An 18,616-nucleotide genomic window follows, 5' to 3' on the forward strand; every position below is an offset into this window, starting at 1 on the left:
CTTTTTTTTTTTTTTTCATACAATCATGGAAAAACACACTAAGCTTTTGACTCAATGGTTTTGTTTTTCCAGTGAGTCCCTTCCAGGTTCCACACACCATCTCATAGTCACGTCTGCTGGGTGAGCTTCGAGCTAACAAACTTTAGGAGAGCTCTCTGTGATTTTGCCACATTGAGTTTCAAGTATCGGCTTGCTGGAAGTGCAGCGGAGAGGGAGGAGGGAGGGAAGTGGTGCGAGCTTTGCCAACACACCTGCACAAGCTTTGGGCTCTCCTGGACACTCTGTGCGCTAATGATGTATAACCTGTAGAACCTGGCAACACACTCGCTGAAGACTATAACAGACAGACTGTGCATGCCTCTGATTTCTAATTTCTTAAAACAAGTAATAAACCGCCCCCCTCTCCCAACCCTGTGCTGTAGGTAAATGCTTAGGATGGAAACTGAGATGTGTTCAGCTGGGCAAAGCTTCTACCAAGGTAAGGAACAAATGACAGTTTAATTATGGCATTTTAGGTCTATGTAATTCCTCTTCTAAAGCAAGAGGGAGGAAAAAAGCTAAAAGAAAGACAGAGTTCATTTCAGCTCCAATGTTCTGCTAATTTTTCTTTTGACTATTAGAGATGCAGCTGGATCCTATTTCTAATCCACTTTCAGATTTGCTGGAATTAAAATCCCAGATTGCTGCTGTGTTTTCAAGTTGAAGTGTGCATAGTAGCCAAGGTTTATATTGCAATTTCTAGAGTTATGGAATGATGAGCTCCAGTAGAGGAAAGTGTGTTGTATGCCTGAGTCCTGGGGAAAAAAAAAGGTTGGCATCAGTGCCATTTGGAATTAGAGCTCACTTGTAGAATACATAGCCCTGAAGTTAATACGCTGCTACTTTTTACATTCTGTTCTGCCTGCCGGAACTGGTCAGCACGGAAGGGCAAAGGCTGCCATGGTGGAGAGGTAGGAGTGGGAAGTGCTAGTGAATTAGAAAGCCTGGATATTTTTGAACTTTCATCTGAAATTTAAAAGTTCCTCCATAGAATGGAGCTTATTTTAATAAGAAACTCACTTCCTGACTGAAACAGCAATGTGAGACTGCCTATGCTTTGAAAGACCTGTGCTTTCTCTATCGCTGCCTGAACCCCAGTCTTAAAGCTGACATTTCTCCTCCGGCACCCTGTTCAGGACGAAATCCAATAGCATAGAGTTTGCCACCTGAGAAACACCGTAAGTCACGTGAAGTTACGATTCCCCATATTCTCTGAGCTTTCATATCTGCCATGACAATTCCCAGCCACTGCCAGGCAAAGCTGGCCAGCCAGTATTTATGGAAAACGAACAGACTAATCATTTCCAATAGCGGGACACAATTAAGATATAATTGCAGCAGTTTACATTCACATCCAAGTGGACAGATACGAGCCAAAAACTGGAGTAATGACGCCACCCATCCAACACCCAAATGTAAATAGAAGACAGGGTTCGGGTGTTCTCCTTCAGCTGCGTCACGGTATGATTGCCAAGCTGCCACACAACCTTCCTGCCAGGCAATGCATCCAGCCATGAACTGACCCTTACCTCACACAAAAAGTTCAACAGCTTCTTTCAGGATCAGCTTCTTTTAAACTGGACTATAAGTGCATTATTGTCAATAAAAGCAAGAGATCATCTTTTGGAGATTGAGTGTTGTAGGGTCATGACTTAAACCTGTGAAGTACCTAAACTCAAGCTCAGCCTGAGCCATGATGGGCACTGTTGTAGTGTGTACATGTTAATTCCAGCGTGGATAAGGGAATACCTGCAAAGGGGAAGCAAGTGGGTATGAATACAGCTGGAAAAAGGGAGTGAGACTGACAGCTTTTTACAAAAGATTGAAGAGTGACTCCTTTGCTGATGGATGACTGGAAATCCAGAGGTGGATTGTGAGGAGCTTGATGTGATGTCAAGGGAAACTGGAATAGGTCTTCAGGTGAAATAAATCAGTACAGTGGTCCTGATGCTGAGCAAAATCTGCTAGTTTACACTAGCTTTGTGAACCGTTAGCCTCTTTCAGAGCAGAGTTTCTCGCAGGAGAAAGACAAAGTTTTCTCCTTCAGCAATACTAAAGTCAATCCCACTCCACTGTGAGGATTTCCCTCATTAACAGAAAGAGAGAGAACAAAGCTCTCCATGTTTGGGCAGGGGCAGTCCTGAGAAAAGCCTTGAAATTACCCTTGTAAGTTCCTTCCTTGCCTCTCCCCAAGCTGGCCTAAATTAGACTACACAAAACTATTCGCCAAATTGTATTTCCAATAAATTCAGAGCCCTGAATTAAACAGCATCTGCTGTTTGTTGGTGCATCTTCGGGTGCAATGGTCAATCCGTTCGTCTTGATACCATCACAAGGAGAAAACAGGTGCTGCTCAGCGTCAAGGTCTCACTCCTAAACATGAGACCGGCTTAGCCTGAGTATGGCCTGTGTCTGCACCTCTGGATATCACAAACCTCCTCAAATGGAGTGGCTAAAAGGAGGGGGCTCTCACAGAGGCTGGGGCAGTTTATACTAGTGGAGAATCTGGCCTGCGAGCACTTGCACCTGCGGCGTGAGGACAAATAATGGCCCATGCTCCAAAGCATGGTGAGCTCCCAGTCTTCTAAGCTGTATGAAATTCCATTTCCTTTCTACTTGTGCTAAATATAAAAACAGAAACAAAGACAGGCACCTAAATAAACAGAAAAGCACAGACAGCAGAAGGGGAGGGAGGCCCTAGTGCGGGTCATACGCCAGCCAGCACAGAGAGATGTTTTCTCTTTGCGGTCCTTCATGTTAGACCTTGCCGTATCATGTGGATGGGAATGCGAGTGGGAGACTTGTTGGACATTGGTTTTACAAATGTCTCACGATCGCAGAAACACCTGCTTTACATTATTGTTCTTGCTGGTCCACAACAAAATCCCACCCTAGCCGACAGCTCTCAGCAGGCCTCATTTCTTCCTTCTCTGTGGATGGCTCAAATCACTGGTTTCTAAATCCTGGGCCACCGTGAGATCACACCCGAACCTCCTTGAGTAGGAGGGGGAATACAGAAGGCAGATGGGCACTTCTGCGCAGAATCATGCCAAAACATTGGCTAGAGGACCAAAACCACATGAAACTGCTTACCATCAGGTGGGGGAAGTGGGGCAGGAGGGTTACCCAGGCCAAAGGGATGGATCTGTAAGACCCATCTGTTTTCACCATGAAAACCTCACAGCCCCCACCTATGCAACACACACCACTCCAGTCACCACAAGTTATTGCTCTTGGTCTCCACTGCTTCCTGTGAAGCTGTAATGGGTCTGAGACAGAGTCCAATGAAACCAAAGGGAGCCTTTCTGTTAACTCGATGGGCTCTGGATCAGGCCCAACATCTGTTTGGCCCTCTCCGTATGCAGCACAGCCAATTTATTCTTTATCCATTCCTGGGCCTCTCTCCCCAATAGCATCCATATTTTTCCTACTTATGGTTGTCATTAGCCACACTAAGCACCACCCCCAGAAAGAGACCCTGGTGTGGCATAGTTCTGAGTGCTGTCCCAACCCCTTATCATTTCAGCAAGGTAACAGTCTTTCCTTTCTCCTTATTCAGGTTTCAGGACATGCCTTCAAGCTGCCAAGCTCTTCCTACTCCTCTCACCAAGGATAGGGCTGGTTGTGCCTTCTGTTGTATTGTAAATCTGGTCAAGAATCAATGCAAAAACCAAACAGAAAGCTCCAAGAGCCTGTCAGACACCTGAAGAGCATCGCCAGAGCAGGGACAGGGTCTCTGCACAGACATTTCCCACCTAGGAATGACAACCTAGGCAATGACTTCCCTAGCCAGCCAGAGTTCGAGGTCTGAGAATAGCAAACATCGAGCCAGAGAATAGTAAACAGACAGCTTCATAGCCTTATACTGGGCGTCCAGAGCTAGAGAAGTACACCTAGCAATAATTCTCCAAACGTCTGTGTAAGACCACAAAATCATAGAATATCTCAAGTTGCAAGGGACCCATGCAGATCATCTAGTCCAATTTCCTGCTCCTCCCAGGACTACCTAAAACTAAACTGTACGTCTAAGAGCATCATCCAGATGCTCCTTGACCTCTGACAGGCTTGGTGGCATGACTACTTCCCTGGAGTTCTTCCCCCACCATCCTCATATCTTCTCAGACATCAATATATACATTGTGCCAGTTCACAGCATTTCAGTTTCCAACCACCCTCACCAAATTTGTGATTCGCATTGCAGACTATGATGGGACTAGGCACAGGTCTTCTCTAGGTCCCACAGTGACAGCAGTAGCAATGGTCCGTGAGACACCATCCATTCACTGAGGAATACACAATATTAATGTCTTTATGACTTTGCTGAGCCCTTGGATTCCAGGGCATTTTTTTAACCTGTCACACATGGATTTCCATGCTGTGAAATGCGTGTCATTGCGAAGCAGAGCAATAGCCTTCGTTGAGCAGCCAGGCGGCTTCTTACAGCAGAAAAACAAGTCTCCAGTGTCAAATCTATAGATTCTTCCACACACAGAGCTCCAGATTCATTTTGGTCGCTACCATTGTGTAAGAGAATCCCATGCAAAAATACCCCCTCAACTGCACCCTGAAATCACATGGGTTTGAAAATGCAAACTTGACGCCTGAGGCCAGATGTGCTGACTGGCAAGCTGCTGGCACTGCACACAGGCACATCTACATGTCAGGTAGTTACTCATTCCTGCATGCTGCCCTGATAAAATCTGGATTGCCTACAGCTGGTATTTTCACTCCAGTTTCCTTATCAAGGTATTTACCACCTCCTGTCTGTGCCTTGCAGACTGAGGGTGTTAAATGCTCCCTTACTCCCTCTGCCTTACGGTGAGCTCAAGCATGTAGGAGCTGCTGCACGGGATGGGATTTCTAAACCCACTGGAGGTCGTAGTGGGTGGCTGCTGGCCTGGGCTCAATGGGATCTTACCTTGTTTGTACCTGGGATGTTGCTCTTTTGATCCTCACGCTGGCATCCTGCAGCTGGTGGGCTCCTTCCCATGTTTTGGGCGTTTGTTGTGGTGTTTTCTGGTAGTCCCTGATTGCATTTTAAAGGCTGTTGTCTCCTGTGCAGGGTTCTATATTAGCGTAGCTGTTGTACAGCTGCATGAAGAGAAGGAATGAAGTTAACTCAGGAATAGCATAAGCGTATATGGCAGCTCAAGACATACACAAGACATCTTTTCCCCTCTAAAATAAAAAAGCAGCTTTCTGTCTTTCTAAACGATATTGAGATAGGTCTCCGATCACAAATGTATGCTGCCCTTGGAAACTTTAGGTAGCTCCTTTCCAAGCACACCCCACACCTCTTTCTCACCCACTGCTGATATCCATCATCCATTTTAGCTAATGGCACTCGCACTCTCCTCATTGCACGAGACAGAATTTCTCTGCACAGGGTGCCCTTGATGGCTCTGCTGTTCCCCTCCGAGCCGACAAAAAGGGAAAAAAAAGGACAGGTTCTGAAACACAGTATCATTGTGTTGACATAGGCTGGCTGAGCAAAGAGTGATCACCCCAGCTGCCTTTCCTAGAGCAACTGCCCAGCTGTTACGCTGGAGCAAACTTGTTTAAAGCCCACCACTACAACCTGCCACACATGCAGCGCTCCCGGAATGCTGGACAACGCTTAATGCAACCCAGGAAAGAGACTTCTGTTTTAGTGTTTAACGCTGCTGCGGTCTTCCTGCTGAAAGATGTTAGACTTGCATCTAAGGTCACTGTCATACTGACAGTGTCCATCCTGGCGAGAGCGCTCTGAACGAAACTTGCTGGGCAAAACAAGCCCTGCCCACCGGCAGGGGTGAAGGAGAACCAGGCAGGATTCATGGTGCTGGTTTTTCCCATCACTTTGGGTTTTGGACTAGCCAGCACCGAAATCAGAGATGACTGTGTATCTGAGGTGGTGTTAATTAGGGGCCAATTGCAACAACGACATGATGACATGGGCTTCAACGGGAGCTGGCTGCCTGGGACCATATCCTGCACCAAAGCTATAACCTGCTTTGCCGCCTTCTCCCTTCTGCTGGTGTTAAGACTAGCCGGGCTAAAACCAGCTTGAGACATACCTGCTCTTGCTGTGGTTTCTCCTCAGACTCTCTTAGGAGCTGCGATTTTTTGGAGGCATCGTGCACCTGCTGCAACCCCTGCCTCCGTGCCTGGGTGCTGAGCGCCCAGAGCATGGGGAGGAGCCGGCAGGCCTGGGACACCTCCAGCAAGAAGCACAGCAAAGTAGATGCTTTGCAAAGTGGTGATCCACAGTTCTGTCCTGCCCTGTAACCACTGAAGACAGTGCAGGAGAATAAAAAGTACGAAACCATGTAGTGTGAGAAAGCAACTCAAAAATTACTCCTGTAGTGAAGAAACCACGTAATATATTCAAGATGTCAGAGGTTAGCCGTGGTGCATGTGAATCATGCTGCAAATACCTCACCTTTAACTTTACCGTTGTAATTAGATTACAAAGTTTTTATTACGGTTTTAAATTCTGCCTTTATAGGTTGCTGCCCAGCTGTGCACTTAAATCTGGTTTTATCACACTTTCTGAGCTCATCACATTTAATTCTGCCCCTACAATGCTGGATTAACTTTAAGGGTTGCTGAAGTCAGAAGTCACTCACCCTTGCCCTACTAATGGATTCACACCATCCCTGCACAGCCCCGAAGAGCGCTGCGTACAGTAAACTCCGTTTATTGGCGTGGTGGAGGGGAAGGGGCGCTGAGGTTGTTTGTTTACTCCACTGCTGTGCTTAGCTGTCAGGATATTTGCACAGATTACTGCACCGAGGAGATGTTTACCTCCACGTAATAGCCTGTTGCAAAGAAATCTTCTCAGCAGCGCTGATATGAGAAGGAAAAAGGAGACTACTTAGGCATGCCTGCGAGAAGCGGATAGCTGGTTAATGAGGCATATGGACCCGTATCATTTGAGGAACCGATCAATTGCCTCCGTTCAGAAATCCAGAAATCGCACCCTGCCGTCACACTTGGTCCTGCCAGAAAGCCCAGACCTGGTATTTTATGGGTGCTGTCTCTGATCTCTAAGGCAGCCCCAGAAGAATGAAAAAACATTATTTTTTTCTATGGGTGACTTCTTCGTTGTTTCCCATCATGAAGAAAGCAGGGCAAGGTGCAAATGAAACTTTTCATCTAGACAACATTCATCCCCAGGTTTTACCTTGATCTGTTCTTCTTTAACCAGCAAGGATGAGATGGATTGGTGTTAAATACCACCCAAATAAGATGATTCATTGTCCTGAAAAATTCATTATGTAAACGGGCAAATGAAAGAGGAATTATATTCTTTCTATTTAAAAAAATGGAGAAATGAGGCACCGAACGTCCAAGTGATTTACATGAAGTCACAGGGGGAGTCTGAAAGGGATCTGGGAAACAAAAATAGTTCCAGTGGAAAGGTCATTTCTCTCTTTCTTGCTGGGGAATACTTTGAACAGAATTAGAACAGACCTGAGCCAAAGATGGACAGCAGGGACTTTAATGAAAAATGGGGAGCAAAATTTGTCAGACTAACACCATGACAATTTTTGACCTTTGCCATTCAGTGACTAGACACGACACTTTTGGAACCAAGGCTAATAATCTTCAGCAATATACAGCCTTCTCCCAAGGAATGTGTGGTGATTAGGGCAAAGAATTTCACATGGTCACAAAATATCTATCTCAGAGTCCTGGGCTTATAAAATACTCTATTTCCTCCATTAATTGTGTCCACGTGGAGCTGTAACTAAGTAGCTGAAACAAATAAAACCGAAGTAATATTGTTTCCTTTTAAAATATTTCACTTAATTTGTGGAAGAGGTTTGGGCTCATTAAAAATAGACCATCTCCCATGAGGGCTTTTTCCTTTTCTTCTCCAAGTCTCTCAACCAACCCTTAGTAACGTGTACAGCAGCACACTCCTCAGCACAGCCCTGGCTGGAGCCGCTCTCTCCTTTGACTCAGCAGCTCCTGTCGTGCTCGCACCGAGGGCAGGCAGCGCTCGTTTGGCTAAGCCAAGCGAGGCCTCGGTGTCTTCTGATGCGTCATTGCTCCGAGATGAATAGTCGGTGTCGCTGACTAAAATTTCCTCCTTCCAGCTCCAGCTCATTAGGAAACTCCACTCCTTCCTCCCACGTAAAGATCTGGCTATCACGATCTCCGCTTTTTCTGTGGAAACGACAGTACGCTCACTGCAACTGCGGTGCAAGCCATGCCTAGCCCTCAGCTAGAGCCCACGTGGTGCAAGAGACTGTGCAGACACTTGGCTTTTTCTGGTGGATCTCAGTCCGTTCCCTAATCTTCCAAAGCGAGCTATGAATCGGTTACAGGTAACATCAGAAACCGCCGTGTCCTCAACAGACTGTGACAATTCCTTTCCCCAAGCTAATGCCAAGCACAAAGCAGGGGACAAAGCGCACAAGAGAGAGGTAAGAGCAACCTGGAGCAAGGGCTTTAGGCTGCAAGAACAACCTCCAGAAGAGATCACATGATTCTACAGATTCCTGTTAAATGTCATTTCTTCACCTTCATCACAATCTTTTCCAAGCCCACTCCTCTGAAAGAAAGGCATCTGCAACCACAACTCCTCTAAACAAAACCAGAACTGGTGATTCCACATAGTCCCTTGCAAACTCTCCCATTGCTGGTACGCCCCGACCCGGAGCACGCTTGCGCTGCAGGGTGACTGGGGCAGTGCTGAGACCCAAGGGTGGATGACAGAAGGATCTGACCAAAGGGGGCCAAACAGGCAAGCATCTGAAGAAGGTACAAGAAGTTCAGGGCAGAAGTTGAGACCGTGATCTTCTCGGCACTAGCATGTTCCACAAGGTAGTAATGCCCTGTTGGCAACCAATGTCCTCTCCCTCTCCCCCACTACCGATGTGGCCCCAAATACCCATCAGGTATCTAGGACAGATGTTATGGTACGTATGCTTCAGCCCTGTTTTATGAAGACCTTTCCATAAAATTGGATCCTATGATCCCTCTCAAAGTTTCTCCTTTTCTCTTGCGGGCTCAGTCGTACCGTAGAATAATTTTTGCCAATGCTACCAGGCAACAACCAAACTATTCATGAGGGCATCCCAGTCAAGAGTTGCAGAGGAGTTCAGAGGCTCCCCCAGTGCTGGGTTACTCCAGTTCTCAACTGGTTTTGTTCTCCTTCTAGGGGAAAAGCCACATCTGGAAAGTTACCGGTGTCCTGCTGTTCACTGTGGACACCACTGGGAACTGGCATATGGTCTTGTAAACTATGATTAGATCTACAAAGTAAACTTTCATTATGACCTCTCTCAAGGTCTTTAAAAACACATTTCCCTAACTGCTATGATTGTATTCAAATTCTTTCATTTTGGTAATAACATCATCCACATTTTCCCCGCTCCCTCCTACCTTTTTCTGATTATAATCGTGCTAGGCACAGTAGAAAAATCATTCCAGAATTCTCTTTTCTCCTCATGCTCTCCATCTCTGGGCATGAACACTCTCCTCCTACCAGAACAACAACATGAATATAAACAGCTTCTCTGATCTGGATGAGCTGAACCTGAAGTGTAGGGCTTTTCTGAACCATATTAAAAAGCAACTATCACCAGTCTTTCATTAACAGTACCGATGCTGCTGCCAATGTTAGTATTGTTATGGCTTACGTTAGAGCCCTTCACGGAGACGGTAGCCAAGATCAGGCGTGACGACTGTTCAGACGCTGCGCTGACAGTGTGTGAAGGCAGTCCTTGCCCTTCGGAGCCTGAGATATATCTGACCAACACAGACACAAAACAAAGCACAGAACATCGGGTGAGACACATCGTCGGTGTGAGAACCAGAACCCAGCTGAACGAATCCTGTGTCACAGCCATTCCTCTGCTGCCTGCCTCTCTGCATAATTTGCATTCTGCCTTCTGCAGCCTCTGCTGATTGTCGGCGAGGCTGTACCAAGTGCCTCTCCTTAACGCGAGGCGCAAAGCTCAGAACTGCCGTTGCTCAGCCCCAGGAAACACTCTCCCAGCAACTGATGGGGATGGCAGTGAGGATTTGCCCAAAATCTTGTCCCTGCTGTAACAGCCGTGGGAGAACTTGAGCAGGATGAAGATTTCTGCCCCAAGTATATTTATTCTAGAGTATAACGTTCTGCTTGAGGCAGGCAGGCACTAGTCCTAGGTGACCTGAAAAAAGGTAATTCAGGATCGTCTCTCAGCCCATAAGAGCCGAGAGGGAGAGCTGGATGCTCCAGCTCTGCAAGGACCAGGTTAGGTACTGCAGCACCGGGGAAAACGGGATCCAAGCACAGCAGGACAGCTTGGCACATCTCAGTCATTCCGGTGTCCTCTGAGGAACAACGTGCAAAACCTACACACCCAGCAGAGGGTTATGTATTGCTTATGTCAGATCCAAAAAGAATTGTGTGGTATTATTAAATATTTAAAATGTTAAGATTGTAACAGAATATCCCACTCAGATGTATCATGGGAGCCAAAGAGGTAAAAATATCCAGCAGCAGTTTGCTCCATGATAGGAACCGTGCATGCAGGTCACATAATGTATACACAGGCATTTTCTGTATCATTTTAATCTAAGCATCATAAATGGAGACACAGATGTAAGAACACTTGGTTTTAAGGACTGAATCACTTGGCTTTGATAAGATTTTATCTAGATAAAAACTGAATTGGTTGACATATCATTTCTTGGGTTTAATGAGCTCATAACTGCACTTTAATTGGTTTAATTACCAGAACATAATATTACAGGTATGCAATGTAGACCTGTAATACAGTTATACAAGATATGTGCTACACATAATAAAACGCAATATGGAACATCACACAGTTTTTCATGAGAATTATTACTAGGATTATCAGTAGTGAATATTCAGCAACATGAATAGAAATTTCCTTTAAGTAATACCTTCAGGATTTGGCCATCCTCATATGGGCTTCTAAGAACAACATACATATGAGGAAAATGTGAAGGCTGTAAAATATGAAATTATTGGTAGGGCAGGGCGGGATTTGGCCTCAGTATGCTCAGGATCTAAGTTCCTCCAAGATGTTTAGGCACCTAACTCCCACTTCAAATTTCCATGTTCGCTTCAGAAATACAATTTTTCCTCTAGCTTTTTCCAAGGCTGGCTCAACGCTCACGGCATTTTCTCGATCTATTTATTGTCTGTATTTTGGAAATAACTATTAACACTCACCCAGTGTTTTCCTAATAATTGTTTAGATCTTCCGGTGACACAATTAGCATCTGGGAGAACCACAGTAGCGTGCAAATGCATCTTTAATTATCTTTCCATTGTGAGTAGAGATGCTATGTGCCAGGGCAGTTACTACACCTGACAAGGACAATGTTTTTACAATGAGTGTTTATACAGGCTAATTCCTTATAAAAATAGCTTGACAGAAAGGGCTCCACCTGCCTTCATGATCCTGATCGCAATTGCTAATTGATATTATTGTGCTGAGAATGATCCCGTCAATTAAAGCCTCTTCTATAATAACCACTGCTCCCTGCCTAACTATGCCTAATTAACCTGCTGCTGACTCACATGCCGGGAAGAATGTTTATCAGCCAGACTTCGTCCTGCTGATCTGATTTCCACTGCTCCGCTTGGTTTTACAGGGAGCCCTCCATCCAGCTAAGCGTGTGCCTCCCCTGAAGCCCACTACCCAGTCAATCTGCCTGGCCATCCAGTGCTTCTTATGCTCAACTATTCCTGCTGATTCAGGGTTTAAAACTATATTCGGGTTTGTGGTAAAGCTCTCATTGATTTAGTTGGCTAACAGGGCTGACCATAAGCCTATATTTGACACCAAGTGCCATCTGATTCACTTTGCTGGTGGCACTGGTTAAGATACAACTACGAGTGCTCCCCGTGCCTTTGCGCTCTACTATTCTGCAGGACGCTTCACCCAATGGCTGCAGCTGTTCTGAATTTTCTATGTATCTGTCAGGCTAAAATTATGTTTATATTGGTTGCGTAAATAAAACTTGATCCTTCAAACTGAAACAGAGCGGAACTGGAACTGCTTTGCAGGTCTCACCTTTGGGAATTGTGATGAAGAGCGGGAAGGAGAGCAGTGAAAGCCTCCATTGGTTCCAGAAGAGTCAGGTTCAGAGAGTGATTTTGCTTTGTGCAAGATGCTTTGGGCTTGATTTTTGGCTTGTATCTAGGTATGTAAGGATACAAACAGAAGTCTAATGGGATTGTCAAAAGAATATTACTCACCCCTCAGGAGGCTGCCTCTTCTGCCAAAGAGCTCCTGCACGGCTCAGCTCAAATTGCAAAACCTCCATGTTCTTCTGTTTCTCATCTGTTACAAGAGAGATAATTACAGAGGTGCTAAGAGGATAAACGTAGTTAAGTCTGGGAGGTGCTCAAAAAAGAGCATGCAAGATAGATGGGGCATGACTAGTTACTTTTGTCTCAAGGCATGCTTGAGCTCTGCAGCGACACAGACAGGGCTTCTGGCCAACTGAAGTCAGCTGTGATGTCTCAGTGGCCAAAGGGGCTGCGTGAAGGCTCTGAGGACACGGGGTTGTCTTCAGGTTTGCTTCAGATCAGCTGCTGAGATATGCTGGACTGAAACTTTCTTGGGTCTTTTCAGTGATCAAGAAATCATCCAGTTTTCCCTGAAGCACCACTTTTAAAATCAGATTTCTGGTGTCCCTCTGTGCAACTACAAACATCAGTTAATTGCATAGAGGGGACCCCCCCCCCCCAACCCTCCTCTTTTCCAACTCTCCAAGAAAGACTAGCTTAAAATATGGAGGAGTATTCCTGCTGGAAGCTGCTGTTCACTCATCCCAGCTTGCTGGGCTGTTTGCCACATGTCGCTCAGTGGCACTACGGCGATTATGTCAAACTAGCACAGCGCAGCAGGGGAACCCATCCTGCCAACCCAGCAAGCAGGGGCTGTGCAGAAGGAAACGAGATCGTAGGAGAAAGCATGACACGTGTTGAGCCACTGCCTTCCCTGCCTTGGGACCAGCTCTGCAGTGTGTCTAACAGATTCGGTTCTAGGCAAATGTAAACTTGTGGAGGGACGGCAGAGTGAGAAACCCATGCGCATGTGCCTTCTGGCAGATAAGACATTCAGGCTGCTCTTTCTAGAACTAACCAATAACAACAAAAAATAAACAGAAAAAAGGGAAACAAATAAAGGTTAAAAACTGACTGAATCTTCCAGTGTACAAAATGAATCAGTGAATCAAATAGGCTGAATGAAGAGATGAGAAAATTGAAGACTTTTTTTACTCCCTAAGAAATCATGGGATTCTTGTAAAGAGAGAAAGGAAGTATTTATTCTCAGAGGAATGCAACGGTGCCACTGTGAAATGGAGCAGGCGGTCAGCATACTGTGCATCTCCAGCACCAGCCAGGACTAAGGTGCTGCAGAAAATGTTCTGCTTAAAACCTGTTCCCAAAGACCCTGGGATCCCCTGCCTGTGAGGAGCACCTTCCCCTCCCCGGAAAGCTCCCTCTGTATCGATCCCATTCCTCTTCCTGTGTTTGGAAAAGTGCTGGAAGGTGCCTAGGATTGACCGTAGTGCCTGTACATCACAGGCAAATACCCTTTATGGAAATATCCCTTATTGTCCAGGACTCCCATGCGAGCTGAAGGTACGCAGCGCCTCACTGGATCAGCACTTGCTATTGCCACTAGTAATAATAAAGGGTAGGGGAGGAAACAGTACTGCAACTTCCTTCCTCAAGGTCTGCGTGCCGGGAGAGCAAGGATTCCACAGGGCATGGTCCCTGCTTTCTTTGAAGCAGTGGTAAATAGAAATAGTTGGTAAAACTTCTGAAGAACCATCTATGTATGTGGTTATACAGGCTAAGTATAAGGAATACACATATCTACCTTTGAAATACGCTGTTCTACCAAAAAAGAATCACTCAGGAAAAGCAGATCCTTTTTGGACCGCACTATGGTTTGAAAGGAAAACATGCAGAAGAAAAACAAAAATGCCAAGAGCACTGCAGTTGCGCCATTTCAAAATTTAGAGCACAAAGCATTTGGCTTTTTTACCTTCAAATTTTCATGTAGATCGTTATACAAGACTGTGAAAAGCAGGAACGGAGATAACAGACCCAGGCCTGCTTTTTGGGAGGGAAGGTGGAAGAGAAATTTTTCTTCTGGGGCAATTCTTAAACTTACAAGTCAAATTTCAAGATTCCTTCTTGTCAGAACGTTCCCTTTGGAGCACTGCTTATATGTCTCTATTACCACCACCGGAGCCACACATCACACCTCCTGTGTACTAATCCCTCACAGAGCCCACGGCCCGCAGCTGTGGAAAACGGAGGCAAGGAGCAAGTAGGTGTTTTTTATAACTTAACAGAGAGCATCACTGACAGCACTGTGTGACAAGCTGTATATTGTGAATCCGTGATCTGCAGCTCTGTCAAAAAAATCCCCTTTTCTACTCTGTTTTGAGTCAGCCCGGGCAATGACAAGGAGTCTTTTGTTGTTGCCATTCGAGGAGCTGGCTGTTGGTTTGAGCTCTCGCGCTCTCGTTAAGGAGGCAGCGAGGGGGGAGCAGAGTGCCGATCCCAGCGGGAACACGTGTCCTAGGTTGGCCCATCTGCAAAATAATTCTTCTGCGTGTCATCTAGGCCAAAAGCTGAGTCTGGGATCTGCTACATGGCTAAGTTCCCTCCCCGTGGCGGCCAGAGCAAGCGTGGTGACAGTCAGGGGGAAGGGAATTGAAATGTTTTGGGGAGTTATGGCATGGAGAGTGACATCTGTGTCAATGGGCTCATTAAGTGAAAGATTTGGTGTAATACATCTTGCAACAAGGTCATATTCTCAGAAAACTAGGACTTGCCAGAAAAACGAATAAAATCAGCCAGGCTTATGATCTGGTTTGATTGCTTCCAAACTCATCTTTAATCTAAGTTCTTTTCAAGGCTGTCACAACTGGGCTTGCATGAATCTTGGGGCCTAATCCGTATCTGGTGCAAGCTGGAGCAAATCCATTTAACTCAAGGGAGCCTTATCAGTTTACATCAGATTGTGGTTATTTTTAGGGGCAGGTCATTTAGAAATTTATAAGTACTTATTTCCAGCTATACTTTTTGAATAAAGCAAATAAATCGGAAACCTGCCAGGATAAAGATCATCCAATTTTTAATTCTTTTTTCCAAGCCATGGGACAAGTATCCCCTATGTTGAATCACTTACGTTGTAATGCAGGAAACCCAAGGGTGTAAATGGCATTGAGGTCTCCATGGAGTATTCCCCAGTCCGTCTTTTGCCACAAAGGGATATCCAGAAGGGTGCTAGGCTGGTCACTGTGCTTAACAATGGTGGCAGTCAAATGTGCCACCAGGAGGGAAACTGGAGGAAAGTGAAGGAGACATTGTTCACCTGCATCCTCCAGAACCTCCTGCATCCCAGCCACATCACTCCCCCTGCAGCATCCCTGTGCTCTCACCAGCTTCTTCTAGGCTCACGCCACTGACTGAGGAGGTGCAGCTCCCTTGAAATAAACAGGGCCCTTGCAGGTTATACCAGATGAGGATTTGGCTGTGGGATTCAGACAAACCCAGGTCCAACAGCCCTGTGACAGACCTTGGATGAAAGGTGTGTCTGGAAGCAACAAAGCCTTGATCAAACCCTGGACCCTACCTCAGCTTTCAGAACCAGCCACCCTCAGATTCCAGAACCCTGAAGAGCCCCTCTCCAGATTGAGCTTTGCAGCTTCAAGGAGGAAGACCAACTATGATTTGCCTCACTGCTGGGATGGGCTGGCTCTGAATAGTCCCTTCATGCAAGAGGGAGTACAGACTTAGTGAATTACTTTTGATTCTTCATCTCTAGTGATAATTCCTCTTCCCACATCCTGATTTCTAGCCATGGTGAATTGCTTCACCCTCAGTCCCACAGACCTATATCCATGGGAACATTCTCCATCTGTGGGAACAGTCACAAGGTAATGAATGAATGCATTTCCCCAGGAAGGAGACACCATTCATAAGTTTAAGACGACAAAAAGATGATTACCTGGATTGCACACAGTTCAGTAGGTCAGAAGCAGCAGCAGCAGCTCCCTGAAAAAGAAAGAAAACCACCTACTAGCAGTGGTTTGTAGAGAAATAAGGTTAAGACCCAGAGACAACCCAGGGACCAGCAGCTCTTTCACCGCCTTTTGGACTGTAGCCTCCGAAGACCTCAGTGCAATGGTCTTCAAACAAGATTGAGACCCCTGGGTATTATCTAAATATAAAGAGAATGACCAGTATTCACCTAGCAAAGTACTGAGTAGGAAAAATACCTATCTTGCTCCATGTTTTCCTTTTTTTTTTTTTTTTTAACGTCCTTTGTGCTTGAATAATTGTCTCCCTTAGCAAAAATCGTGCACATAATATATGTCAGAGGTGAAAGAGCTATATTAAAAGCTATAATTAGTACTGTTTAACAATTAGTAGTTCTACTTGAAGATGTTTTGAGTAAGATTTATGGTATGTTTTCTAATTTTTAATTTATAATTACGGGGAAGAGCTTAGCTTTGAGTATTTACCCTCTAAAAAATGTAAAATAATATATAAGTGCACTTTTGGTCTGTAGAGAGGGATATGAAACCAGGAAAAAATATGTAGGAAGAAAAGGATAAGGTTTTTTGTGTGTGTAAGCAAGGTTTAAATGGAATAATTAAATTTACCATAATCAATAAAATGTATGAGGCAAGTTTATTGAAGTGGCTATTTCCCATTGCATAATTTCCCTGGGGAACTTTCATTTTTAATTCAAAAATAAAAAAAAATAATAATTAAAAAAACAAACCCCTGAGCACTTACTGTAAATATGCCAGCATATGTGTGAGGTTAAGAAAAGCACGAGCCTACACCCAGGAATCAAAGAGGGGCTTACCACTGCTTTGACACTAATTGTAAAAGCTGAACATTTTCTAGAACCATAATCAAATCTTAACTGCCATGGGGGACTCGTTCAGCAGCTCACAGTAATTCTAATAAGATGCAGAGCCTTTCACCTTTAGGTCACCAGTTCAAACCCACTTCGGGTTGGCTAGTAAACAGAAGGTAAATCCCAAGTCCGGTGGAATACCAGAGCATCTAGAGGAGATGCCAGAGCAGCTGTTGGGCAGAAGTGTGCAAGGGTTTTCCCTTCCATCTCATGCCACCCATGCTTTCCCTGGGACTGACGTGGCCACCTCCTCTGGGGACTCACCTCATCTCCCTTGGCCTCAGATCCTCCCTTCTGGAAACAGGATGGGAAAACCCTTCTTTTCTTGCTGCCCTTCCTCCGTTTCAGCTGAAACCTCCCCAGGTGCCCCACAGCACCCACACCCAGAGACCCTGATCTTGCCATGGGGTTTTTTGGAGGGGTAACACCCCTCCAAAGAAAACATAAATAGCGATATCATCTCTGTCCCACTTCCATGTACACAATGCCTCTTAATTAGTTCATTTACTTGAGCACCACATGGAAACAGACTGATCAAACATGTAATTGAAAATAACAGGCCCCCGTCCCGCTGCCCTAGGCTGCACAACAAACAGCTCTGCCAGTAACGGCAGCACTGGAAAGCAGAGTCCTCACCTCGGCACTTCACCTGGCTTCAGGTAGAACTGCTTGCCCTTCTGTGAGCTGCTCACATGCAAAATCACAGCTCCAGCCGAGGCCCCGGCACTGCCAATAGCCCCAGAGGATCTTAAGTATTGTAGCAAGCGCCCCACGCACCCCCTGCTACACCAGCGCCTGGACGGGTCTTGGCTCTACCACATCTTCCTCAGGGGAGCCATGAACGTTGCGTTTCAAGCTGGTGTGAACGTCAAAAAGACAACTGTGTGATCCAACCAGCCTGAAGACAGATTGCCACCAACACGGACCGTCTCCTCTCTCCCTCAGACGCAGGTCCCCCTTCCCGTGTGCGCGGGGGCGACCCGGAGGCTGCTTCATGGTATATATAGTATGCAACCTCATCTTTCTGGCTATGATGGTATGTACACTTTTGTGTATGCGTGTGAGTGAACAGAATAGTCTGAGACCTTAATTGTGTCTCACATTAATACAGTTGAGAAGTTAAGGAGCTGTAAGGAACAATTCATTCATTGTCCTCTACACATCTGGGTTAATGTTTCCTCCTTGGATTAGTGTGTACCAGTGTGTTCCCTCTCTGCTCACCACAAGCTAGCTGCGCCAATTTCCCTCCGTGGCAGCTCCAGTGACAGCTGTTTACTTGGAAGCTCATGGATTATGATATATGGATGCTAGCCACAAATTAATGGAATACATTCCAGATGCAATGTCTTTAAATATTCAAACAATAAGCCAAAAGCACTAAGCTGTTTTGGCCATTTTTCCCTCTTAAATCTGAATGTCTCTCAGAGATGATGTAAACACGATTTCTTCGGGCAATGACCAGAACACTTAAAATGTTTCAAAAGTGAGCAGCAGCACGAGGCACTGGATGGTAGACAGTTGATGGTGTCATTTGTCACCTGAAGCCAAGACCTGAAATAGCCATGAAAGGAGAGCGGAATAAAAAAGAAAAACCCAGAAGTACCGAGCCTAACCGTTCGCAGGTTGCCTTTCCAGCCTGCTCTGGGCAGGGGCTACATGTG

The 18,616-nt window shown here is 45.6% G+C and overlaps 1 protein-coding gene and 1 long non-coding RNA gene across 8 annotated transcripts in view; one reads left to right on the forward strand and one right to left on the reverse strand.

The window, feature by feature from the left end:
* BMP2 (bone morphogenetic protein 2) overlaps positions 1-18,616 on the forward strand; it is a 142,125-nt gene that overhangs the window by 88,711 nt on the left and 34,798 nt on the right. The window contains exons 5-6 of one of the 4 annotated variants that reach the window (XR_013931400.1): positions 423-478; positions 3,599-3,733. The exons of 1 other annotated variant lie outside the window; for it this stretch is intronic. Coding sequence is in view for 2 of the 3 variants with exons in the window: in XM_080408209.1 (XP_080264335.1) it covers positions 3,599-3,746 (148 nt within the window). In the remaining variant the exon portion in view is untranslated. Of the gene's footprint in view, positions 1-422; positions 4,960-18,616 lie in introns of those variants that run through there. 2 more of the 4 variants (XM_080408209.1, XM_080408213.1) reach the window with 2 other exon arrangements.
* Positions 1-18,616, reverse strand: part of LOC308071978 — a 378,690-nt gene that overhangs the window by 36,088 nt on the left and 323,986 nt on the right. For 3 of the 4 annotated variants that reach the window (XR_013931445.1, XR_013931446.1, XR_013931448.1), the window contains one exon: positions 4,958-16,081. This is a non-coding gene — a long non-coding RNA (uncharacterized lncRNA). The remainder of the gene's footprint in view (positions 1-4,957; positions 16,082-18,616) is intronic. The other variant, XR_013931447.1, reaches the window with a different exon arrangement.

The sequence above is a fragment of the Falco punctatus genome (assembly GCF_963210335.1).
Source record: "Falco punctatus genome assembly, chromosome: 12".
NCBI classification, from domain to species: domain Eukaryota; kingdom Metazoa; phylum Chordata; class Aves; order Falconiformes; family Falconidae; genus Falco; species Falco punctatus.